Source organism: Etheostoma spectabile, chromosome 6 (genome assembly GCF_008692095.1).
Source record: "Etheostoma spectabile isolate EspeVRDwgs_2016 chromosome 6, UIUC_Espe_1.0, whole genome shotgun sequence".
Classification (NCBI taxonomy): domain Eukaryota; kingdom Metazoa; phylum Chordata; class Actinopteri; order Perciformes; family Percidae; genus Etheostoma; species Etheostoma spectabile.
In genome coordinates this window covers 20,581,982-20,593,706 of record NC_045738.1, presented here as the reverse complement: position 1 = coordinate 20,593,706, position 11,725 = coordinate 20,581,982, and the positions used below count along the sequence as shown (strand labels likewise).

Below are 11,725 nucleotides of genomic sequence, written 5' to 3'. Positions count from 1 at the left end.
GTCAGAGTCACTGTGTAGTGTCTGTCCCAGACAGTGAGCTGTGCTGAGATCTGCAAAATGAAGACTTCTGTAAACCAGCTGTATACTACAGTCTGCACTATAGTTCTTGTCCTGTCAGTGCACCACCTGTCTATACTTTGTATGTCACATTGCACTTTTCTGCTTTTTTTTGCACTTCTGGTTGGATGCAAACTACATTTCATTGTTTTTGTGCTTGTACTCTGCACAATGACAATGCTAAATCTAATCTGATCTTCCAAATATCAAATATACGTCTGTGCTCTGTGTGTTTCTCTGTGCATCTTTGTTGGAGATACAGTGATTGAATGTTTCATATCAGAGTGATAAAAGGGAAAAACGTCCTGAAAGTTTCCTTTTTCTTCCTGGCGTGTTACGTGTTGGCCAGCAGGGAGCGCTGCATCACTTGTTCTCTACAGAATATTCCCAGAGTAGGTTTTTTACGGGGGATTTGTATCCTGATGTAAAGAATATAAATATGTAGTAGTGACAGATTATTATCTATCCATCTATCAGGAAGAAAATTCATGACCCAGTCCATTACAGTGATTAAGAAAATGCAGAAAGAACACAGAATCCAAATTGGCTTTATTGTCATTGCACAACATTAAAAGTGCTACTCTATGATGCAAACATAAAACACACACTGAGAACATAGATAAAATATGAGTAAATAAAGTAAAAGGATTAAAACTAGAGCTAGGACATAATTCAGGAAGTTGTAATATGATTGAACATCTGAAGCTCAACAATCAGCTACAAATGATCGAGGTCAGCAAAAACAACATGACATCATATATATATATATAGTATACTGTATATACTGTATATTTATATACTGTATATATGAGCTGAGGAGACTACGTATAGATTAAACCCTTGAGCTCATATATATATATATATATACTGTATATAATATATATACACTATATACAGTATATGAGCTGAGGAGACTACATATACATTGAACCTTGAGCTCATATATATAGTATACTGTATATACTGTATATAATATATATATATATATATATACTGTATATATGAGCTGAGGAGACTACATATACATTGAACCCTTGAGCTCATATATATATAGTATACTGTATATAATATATATAATATATACGGTATTATGAGCTGAGGAGACTACATATACATTGAACCCTTGAGCTCATATATATTATATACTGTATATAATATATATATATATATATTATATACTGTATATATGAGCTGAGCAGACTACATATACATAGAACCCTTGAGCTCACACAGCCATATATATAAAGTACCAAATTATTTTAAAATGCTAAACAGTTTCACCAGAACTTGTATGCGTCTTATATCACTTTTTAATGGACAACCTGCATCCAATCAGAATTGAGTATTACCATGGAGCATGGTATAAAATCCAATATCTAATTGCAGCTATGCATTTAATCTGATACGTTGTTTTTTTGACACACAGTTTTGAAGATTGTGAAGTAGAAGTCATAGTTTGATATTCATAAGCCAGTTAATATGATCATGCAGAGTATCCGATAGCCTTCTCAAGTAGCAGTATGCAGTGTTTAAACAGATAAAGCCTCCTTTTTGCAGATCCATCTTTTTCTTTCATTACAGCCCACTGATCTCCATCCCATGTTCTGGACAGACATCACACACTGACCGGGATAAGGACGTGGTGGATATGGTGCCCAGTAGAGTGACCGTTGTGTCCAGTGGCTGAGGGAAGAACATGATGTTTAGATCAAGGCTGATAGATTTTAGGATTCAGAGTGTTTAGGAATGTGTCTCTTACCTTTCAGTCAGATCACTTCCATCGATCCACTTCCATCTCCCTCCTTCAGCTCTCAGACCAATCCAGTATCCAATGACAGATGTACTGAACCAGCTGTAATAATTGAGTGCATACTGACAAAAACAGAAAAAAAAGTTATCAGATCTGCAGACTCACGGAGAGTACAGACCTACAGAAAATTCCCACAGTTTTCTCATTACCTGTTCCTCTTGATCATGTACAATGACAAAATCTGAACTTTCTCTTCTGCATACTTCTCGAGCTTCTTCCCAGGTTTTGTGACCAGAAGCATCTTGAGCGTCATGAACCACATAGCAGCTGGACTGGTTGACTCTCCAGCCCTCCTGGCAGGCTTGACACTGTCTCACTGAAACAACAGAGACCAACCAATGAACAACTTTACTGCACCGTGATATTATGATGATTAATATTATTATTCTTGGACTTAATTAATAGGATCTGAACATACCGTTATCTTTATCTTTGGGGCAGTAGGCGTCAATGCTCCACTGAGCTCGACTGACGTTGAGTTTATTCCAGTTTGTCTCCAGGTCTTGTATCTGTTCTGTTAAGTTGTTCCTCTGGGTCTCCAGCTGCTGGTTCACTGCAGTCAGGTCTTTCCTCTTGCTTTCTAAGGCAGTATAGTTATGTGTCAGGAGATCAAACTGGACTGTCAGATCGTTGCAGTACCTCGCCATGTTTTCATGTGCAGCCAGTAGAGTGGAGTTCAGATGCTGCATCCGTGTTTCCAGCTGCTGGGTTTCTGCCGTCAGCTTGGCGTTGCTTTCAGAAGTGACTACAGGAACAGAGAAATGTGATGGATTCTGGGACTTTAATCCAAGGCAAGTTTATTTACACTCACATATTATACCAAAAAAAAACAGATAAGGAAGAATTTTCATTAAAATAAAAGGCATTACAAGGCTAACTTGTTTTAAATCTCACTTTAATCAATAGTTGGGTGTCTGTATGGACATTAAAACTGGGTTTTCATGCTCTGATCATTCCTCCAGTTCATACTAGAGAATAGGAGCTCCCCTTTCTAATGCACTTCCAAAGTAAGAGGTAGGGGACAAAGTCCACAGTCCTACTTCAGTAAGTGTTAATCCTCCAAGTCTTTGTGTTTCTATCACTCTGCTGTCTGGGGAAACAGAGTGAACTTTGTACTTAAAAGGTTGTAACTTAATGATACACACTTGATTTCTCTAACTCAGACTGCTGAAGCCTCATATTAGCTACAGATATATCGTTACACAGGACCAGTATGGAGGAGGAAGGATTACACCAAATTGGTTCAATGTACATATGGGCATCTGACAAACTTGACAAAATGTGAACATGTCCTTTAAAATAAACAAGGACAACCACCAACAAGCTAAGACAGTGGTACTCACAGTAGATCCGAAGGCCCATGATGACTAACAGTATCAGCCAACACACTGCTATCAGTGGAGAAGACCGAGAGAAGAAGAGAGACCTCTGGTCTGAGAGAAGAAGAAGAACTCAGTGGAGTTAATGATGTTGATTTAACAGTCAAAAGGTGATCTGAATACATTTGAAGTCATACAGAGAAAAAGCTGAGCTTATAGACCTTCATCACTGTTACTGTTAGTTTTTTTAACACAATGACTGATAAAAAGATATCGTGCTTTAAATATTAAATGTGTGAAGTGTACCTGGAGGGGCTGCCACTTCATCCTCAGTCCAGGCTGGAGACTCAACATAGTTGTATTCTTCTTCAATTTCTTCTGAAAGATAAACATCTGTAGACAACATTCTGGTACATAAACATATAGTAGATAATTCCCTACATGCAGACACCCAAATAGAATATGTTAAAGTACCAATTACGTCCTGTGGTTTTCTCTTCATCCTGACCAGATGTTTGAAGTCCTGCTGCAGTCCTGGATGAGGGCTGTTAGGGGGGCGTCTAATCCACTGTGGTGATAGTCGAAGGCTGCTTTGTCGTTTTTCCAACTTAGCAGATACAACACAGCCGGACTCGTTTTTTCATCAATTGGGCAGCCAATAAGAATGCGTTGACGGGAAGGGGAAGTCTAATGTGTGCATTGCTGTCCGCAGTGTCTCTCATGGTAGGACCACATGGGGAACAAAGTCAGAAAAGTACAGATTCTGGTGGTTTAAAATTAGAGTATGTCAATACACGTGTTTGATATGGGGGAGACATGCAGCTGCAAAAGGAGGTCGGTTTCTGTAGAGGTCTCTGAGTAAAAGTGACCCACTTCTCTCTTGATTTATCACCTCAGGAAACATATTGAGTTTATGGTCTCAATCGCTAGTTTTAAGTCAACACAGAATGATGTTAATTTTTTTTCTTGTTGATTTTGAAATCAGCGATAAAGCAGGGGGTGCTTTAGGGCTTGGCTACGACGTGACGTTGCTATAAAATTAATTCTTTCTGAAAATAAAGCAGAAAAAGTAGTCTGTGCATTCATTACTTAGAGCCTGGACAACTGTAATTCCTTATTATCAGGTTGCACCAATGAGCTTCTTACATAAAGATGCTGCCACACATTGTTTTTCCTTCATCTTCAGCTCAGATTAAAGGGACTTAAGTTCAGATGCAATTGATAATATTAGCGGCTGCAGAAGACAAAATGCAGATTTGGTTGTTGGAGGAGCAGGTGCTGAGGACGCTGTGGGTCTGGCCAATGAGGATGTGAACCTGTGGGGAATAGCTGAACCGCAGTTTTAAAATACATCTCTGTCTCCGAAAATGAAATCAAGAAATGCACATCAAGAACATTTTAAGTATATTAGATATACCTTGTGATTGAATACTCCTGGGATTTTTATTCTCAATGCATTAGAAGTTTAAAAAAAATCATATTTCTAGAAAAAAAGAAAATTAAAATAGGTGTAAAATTGCTTCATCACATTTTATAAAGGGGATATTTTGAATTGGATAACCATTATTACATGTTTGTTTTCTTTTGTTAATTTGTTCCATAAACATAAACATATATATATTTATATATATATATATATATATATGGCTACAAAAAATGCACATATACAGTCTGTGGCGACATTAAAAGCACCCTCCACATATATGTATATATATACAAACGTGTACAGATATGTTGTAAAAGTATACAATTTTACAGTGTTTTATGGATAAACAATGTCCAGAAACGTGTACTATATTGTGCATAAACCCTTTTATTTTAATGTGTCACCTCGCTGGCAAGCATTTAATTCTTATAAAAGTTATTATAATCCTTGAATGTATAATTAGCATTTGTATTTGTATTTATGTATTTATTATGAGGAGCCCTGTTGTCTTCCTGGGGTCCAGCTAGAGATCTGTTTTTAGGATCTAGAACAGATATTTTGAACGTGAAGGTTGAATACTGTGATTATGTTTATTGAGTCAAGCTTCAAAAAATAAAATAATGGGCCTGTTATTATATAGGTTCTGTTAATGTTCTTTTCCTGTGCTATTAGATTAGTTTTCTAGTATTATAAGAAAACAGTCAATGAGGGCACTGTTTTATACGTTTTTGGTAGCATGTTTTAACAGCTCGTTTTAAATGTAGTTCTTTTAATGTTAGCATCACACAGCATGGGACTACAATTCTATTTTGTTGTTTTATATTTAAATTACATTCTAATTTCTTTTTTTTATTATGCTGAGAAACGTTACACCACAGTGTTTGTGTATTGGCATGTCATTTTCAATAAAGATTGAAAAAGAAGTGTCTCCAGGAGGGACTTATTTATTTTTATGTATTTATCGTTATTATAATTTTTTTTTTTTAATACATTTTTATTATTTTTTTTGTAAAACAGAATATGCCAAAAACAGACAACAGATAAAAACTATACTTAAACCAACAACACTCAATACAGTATTATATATATATATATATATATATATATACATATATATATATATATATATATATATATATATATATACATATATAGAATACACAGGATAATATATGTATATATATATGTACAGTGTACATATATATATATATACATATATTATACTGTATATATATATGTATGTGTATATATATATTATTATTATTATTTTTTTTTTTTTTATTAATACAAGCCTTGACTCTATGAAGTTCTAGTGGTATTACACCCTCCTGTACAGTTGGTGGCGGTATGGTGTAACTATAGTCATCTGCCACTAACTAAAACCAAGAAGAAGAAGGGTTTCCCGGAAACAACATGGTTGTTTTGGTATCCGGTAGTACAGTAGTCATCTGTCAAAAGATTAGGCGAAACTTTAAATAGACAGTTTTGGCAACAGGATTAAGGACGCTCGTTAGTATGTTGAGTCAGAGTCGATGAAGCGAACTGTGTTTCGAGTGAAAGGTAGACATTTAGTCAATTTGGCGAACCACGGTAGCTAGCTAGCTAGCTAGTTAGTTAGCTAGTTAGCTTGTCACTCTGTCAACAGCTGTGTTCAGCATGGACTGCACGGCGCTGGAGCTCGATGCTGTCAAATTTGCCAAAACAGCTGTCACCTATGACCAGAGCGGCAAATATAACGAGGCTGTATTTTATTATAAGGTATGTAATGACAGGTTTAATTAGCTCCTACCTGTTAACGTTAGCACTTAGCTCATCTTATCTAGCTAGAGGTAAACATTCACTTTCACTTACATAATGTACTGTCGGTTGCCACTTTGGATTCACTTAATTGTATCTTTATCAAATTATAGTAACATTCATTTATAATAAAGCTTTGATATTGTCACTGACTGCCGATTAATAGCTTTATGTCTTTATATAATTTTTTTATAACCACTTCCTTCATACTGTCACTTTACCTTTTATATACTGTAGGCTGCTGTTTACACATACATCTCTGCATTTATCTTTTTAATAATTCATATGTTTACATTATTGTTTTGGACATACTGTCTACCACAAAGTAATTGTACATGTTTTATTTTATCCAGTGGTGGAGGAAGTATTCCTACATTTTTCTTAAGCAAAACTAACTACAGTGTAAAACAACTCTGCTACAAGTGAAAGTAAATAAGTAAATACATAAGTAAACTTTATTGCTAGAGCACAACTGAAGCAGTCCTTAAAATTTTACCTTTTTTATTGTAAAAGAAAGTGATAACGTACAAAATAAAGTGAAGACAAGTACGGGGAAACAGAGACATCCAAAAGAGATTATGTAAGGTAAGACAAAAACAAAACGGGATAAAAAAATATATACTTTAAAAAAAAAAAAAAAAAAAAACACATTTTAAATACATAGGGACACATGGGTTCTTGGAAATGGTGCCTAGGGTAAAGTACCTGACTAAATGTATTTGCATGTTAACTTCTGCTCTGCACATTTTTATTCTTCTTGTATTCTAATGTTTTACTTGGTTGATTTTCATTGCCGATGCCACTTCTCTGTAATTGTTGTGCATATGACAATAAATAACTTAATACTGCATGTTCTGGGATGTTCTTGCTGTAGGAAGCAGCCCAGGCCCTGATATATGCTGGCATGGCAGGGTCTAAACTGGAGGGGATCCAGGACAAAGTGAACGAGTACTTGGATCGAGTCCAAGCCCTCCACAATGCTGGTACGCCAACCTGATAAAACACTCTGCAGAGCCACTGCTTTATGTTGCTGTTCCTAGTTTCCATCACCAGAGGGACGTATGAGACCGTCGGCTCGTTCGAGATGAACTGCGTCGCGCCTGTAAAGTGGACAAAAGCAGACAATAAGGGAGATATTTGCTGAATTTGAAAAATGTTTATTAGACTAAAATCACCGACTCCTCTTTTAATCTGGGTTGTTCGTGCATTATCAGCATGTTGAGACTCCATTTTGATTTGCATACTTGTACAACTAGAGTGAAAGATACACGCAGCGTTGCATTCCCAATGCATTCTTTTTGGAAACTCAACCACGGAAGAACACAAACAAAAAAGCCAAAATACATATCATGAAAATGGACACTTTGGCAGTGAATTTTAAAGGTTTCTGTCAGACATAAACAGCAGGAGTTTTTCTATCGTTTCTGTGTTTAGAGCCTGACCGATAAAGGATTTCTAAGGCCGATACCAATAGGAATATTTGGTTATTTAAAAATCCGATATTCCGATATATCAGCCGATATATATATATATATATATAAATCCAAAAACACATAACAAAACATAAACAGATTTCCCTAACATTAGTTATTTGTTGGTATTTATGAGTTCTCACTAAAATAATATGATAATAATTTGATTTATTGTCACAACAGAACATCAAAATATATTAAAGTTCCGATAAATAAAATGTTACAATATACAAACTTAAGATATGAAACTTTAAGTCCTTTGAACAAAAACACATTACCAAAAAAATAATCAGAGGCTCTATTATTCATCCCTCCAACTACTGTGCCCCTGAAGGTAAACAAATCAGACTTTATGTCTCTTTAAGAGCTGAGGTGCTTGTGATTAGTAATAAGTCAGGAATTGTTCAAAAAAGCCAAAAAGCATAATATGAGCTCTTTATGGGAGAAACATGAATAAATAGTGCTTCAGTCAAGACTTGGACTGAAACGCTCTTCATTCACGTTTCTCCCGATGGTGGACTGTGGCATTCTGGGTCATGCAGATAAGAAGATTGAACAGCACCTTCATCCCTTCCTAAACTGGACCCCCGTCCAACCAGCCATGGCTGACCCTATTCAAATGAAAGGTTTTCTAAGCCAAACATGGACAGGAACATGCAACAATATTAGCAGTCAGAGGGCCCAACGTAGGATCTCTCTGTCTGTTCTGTGCTCTACTAACCATTCCTTCCCCTGACCTTTGACCCCAGTCCAGGCCCAGAAGAGCGACCCGCTGAAGTCCCGGCAGCATGTGGACCTGGAGCGAGCCCACTTCCTGGTCACCCAGGCTTTCGAGGAAGACGAGAAGGGAAATGATGACGAAGCCATAGAGCTGTACACCCAGGCTGTGGAGCTATGCATAACCACGGTAGCGCTCTCTCTTCTCTCTCGCTTTGTCAGACGTATCTCCGTCACAGTGACCAACCTTTATGATTCTGATAAATAAATATTCAAAAAATAAAATAAAAACGGCCAAAACACCCTTCAACCATCTTATGAGGGTTGGCGTTGCACAGTTTGTCCACCAGAGGGCGCTCTACAAGTTTAAGTTTCATAAGTTTGTATTTTATTATACATTATATTTATATAATTAATAATATATATAATTTATATATACATATTTTATTTATCATAACTTTAATATATTCAGATGTTTCTTCTTGATCTTGTAACAATAAAACAAACACGGATATTTTTAAATTGCATTATCATATCATTTTAGTGAGGACTCACAAATAACTAATGTCAAGGAAATCTGTTTATGTTTTGTTACGCGTTTCTGGATTTTTTTTGAAAATACTGTATATATCTGCCAATAAATTTAAATATTTGGATCGATATCAGCCTTAAAAATCATTCATCGGCCGGGCTCTACTTTAGGCCTGTAACAATTATTACATAATTGGCAAATTTTTACATAATAGTGGTTTCTTTTCTTTTTTTCTCTCTTTCTCTCTCCCTTTCCTGTCTATCCACTGTCACTATCAAATAAAGAATCTTATATTGTTAATCGCAATCATTGCTGGGACAATGACTTGTACAGGCAACACATTGAGTTGTTCCAGCTCTACTGACCTTTACTCCCTCTCATTATCCCCGCCTGCTTCACACGTGTGTTTCTCCTTCTGTGTTTGCGACAGTCCAACGAGACATCGGACCCGGCGCTGCAGACCAAGCTGAAGCAGCTGGCGCGTCAAGCTTTAGACCGGTAATTATTAGAAAATTAGCGTTAGTCCCCTTGTTGTAGGAACAGAATCCCACTGAGTGAGGCTGCTGCATGTTCCAGCTGGGCCATGGCTCCATCCCCTTTCTTAAATATAAAAAAAAGTTAAGATTGTTTTGTGTATTTTTCTCCTGAATGTTTTCGTCTTTTTATAAATGTATGAAGAGTTTATTTAATTCACAAAAATGTGAATTATGTATTATTAGGGAGTTTACATTATAATTAACAAAGCATGACAATTTGTGTGAATATGCAACTGACAAAAACATTATTAGACACATTTACCAAACTCCTTTTCACATAATATAACTCACAATCAACAATTGAAAAAGGAACAGGCTGAAGCCTATGCAGGCTTATTTTTGCCTATCTTATATCCCAGAATATTAGCAATACGAAAGAAACAAAGAACAAACTAACACAACAAATGAATGAAATAACTTTGAATCTAAATGATAGTCCTTTATTTTTCTGTTAATGCCAGAAGTAACTGACTTTATATTTCCAGATTCAATTAAACAAACATCTCCCCTATGTTCTGTCAGGGCGGAGGGTCTTAAAGAATCTCAGTCCAAATCAACTCCAACTCAGGACAAGACGGGGCCTGCTGGAGCCAAGCCCAGCAGTGGGGCCAGTTCTGGGGGACCGGTCCGCCAGTTCTTCCCCCTCGGGCCAGACTTCAGCCTCAATGACCGACAACAAGCCCAGCCGGTCCGGGCGGTGCAGTCCAGCGAGCCCCAGGGTCAGCGCTACACGTCGGAGGAGATCGAGGTGCTCAGGTGAGGCGGCTTGGTGGAGTCTCTTGTCCAATGATACCTTAGAATGGTTTACACAGATCCTGGTACACCTGGAAAACTCTTCAAAGGGCTCATATTCTCCTCAATCTTTGTTGGGAGTTGCACATGAGCAGTACCCAGTTAAGGACTACTAGCCAGTCAGAAGCAGAGTATTAGGGCCTTGACAGTACCTAGGTAAGGACTACTAGCCAGTCAGAAGCAGAGTATGAGGGCCCTGAAGTACTAGGTAAGGACTAACTAGCCAGTCAGAAGCAGAGTATGAGGGCCCTGACAGTACCTAGGTAAGGACTACTAGCCGTCAGAAGCAGAGTATGAGGGCCTGACAGTACCTAGGAAGGACTACTAGCCAGTCAGGAGCAGAGTATGAGGGTCTCGACAGTACCTAGGTAAGGACTACTAGCCAGTCAGAAGCAGAGTATAAGGGCGTGCCACGCTAGCAGCATTTTGATATTAAAACTGTACTGAAAAGAAACAAAGTTAATGTTGGATTACCAATTTAGTTGAGGACTTCCTTTACCCATTTTGTGGAATGTTTAACAAGCAGCATCTTTGACAAAGTCTAACCCACTTCCACCAAATACATAAAAGTATTAGTCATTAAAAATGTCCCGGAAATGATTTTTAACTGGGAAATCTGTTACATTTAAAAGAAGCCTATTAATTACTCTGGCGCTGTCTGGTGGTGGTATGACAGCCACAGATGTTCATCGCACCAACGACAAACCTGAAATAGTTTCTCACAAGCCTCAGAACTGACTATAGTCCGCTGCTCGCTAACACCAAACCTTTTTCTTTCAAAATTTTCAGGAGTACATCTACAATCAATGGAATAGCCTATGTGCCCTTCATGAGTGTGGACCTGAGGGAAAGATTTGCCTTTCCTGTCCCTTTCTCGTGAGTTTTTTTAATTATTATTTTATTGAAGTAACTAATTTATACTGTTCAAGGATCGGCTTTACATTTAGAAATTCATTTCAGAGTTGTTCTTCCTCTACATCTGTCCTTCCATTTATTAAAATGCTTTGTTATCTGAGTTAGCACTGTTTATTGTAACATCGCAACAGGTGACAGACGTTCTAAAGTCATATCTGTCATGTGTTAAAGAGCCAATGTGTAGGAATTTCTCCCATCTAGTGTTGTGATTATATATCACAATCAACCCTCTCGCACCACGCAGTTCCAAGTACGTATTACAGCTACGGTAGCACACTTCAAAAAGCCGGGCTCTTGCTATTTTCAATATGCTTTTTCTGGGCAAAGAAGAAGACTCCTGTTCCTGAAATTT

General features: G+C 37.2%; 2 protein-coding genes across 3 annotated transcripts in view; one reads left to right on the top strand and one right to left on the bottom strand.

Moving 5' to 3' along the window:
- Window positions 1-1,293: 1,293 nt before the first annotated feature.
- Window positions 1,294-3,754, bottom strand: LOC116691339 (C-type lectin domain family 10 member A). The gene is made up of 7 exons (XM_032518871.1): window positions 3,661-3,754; window positions 3,493-3,564; window positions 3,211-3,300; window positions 2,286-2,612; window positions 2,017-2,183; window positions 1,817-1,929; window positions 1,294-1,740 (listed from the first exon to the last, which is right to left on the bottom strand). Exons 1-7 carry the CDS (start codon window positions 3,686-3,688, stop codon window positions 1,587-1,589), a joined length of 951 nt encoding a protein of 316 aa, XP_032374762.1. The 5' UTR covers window positions 3,689-3,754; the 3' UTR covers window positions 1,294-1,586.
- Window positions 3,755-5,995: 2,241 nt separating this feature from the next.
- The window catches only part of capn7 (calpain 7), a 23,101-nt gene continuing 17,371 nt past the window's right edge, over window positions 5,996-11,725 (top strand). For both annotated transcript variants that reach the window (XM_032518869.1, XM_032518868.1), the window contains exons 1-6: window positions 5,996-6,370; window positions 7,284-7,392; window positions 8,631-8,788; window positions 9,561-9,628; window positions 10,189-10,422; window positions 11,248-11,334. In XM_032518869.1, the coding sequence (XP_032374760.1) occupies window positions 6,269-6,370; window positions 7,284-7,392; window positions 8,631-8,788; window positions 9,561-9,628; window positions 10,189-10,422; window positions 11,248-11,334 (758 nt within the window). In that variant the 5' untranslated portion in view covers window positions 5,996-6,268. The remainder of the gene's footprint in view (window positions 6,371-7,283; window positions 7,393-8,630; window positions 8,789-9,560; window positions 9,629-10,188; window positions 10,423-11,247; window positions 11,335-11,725) is intronic.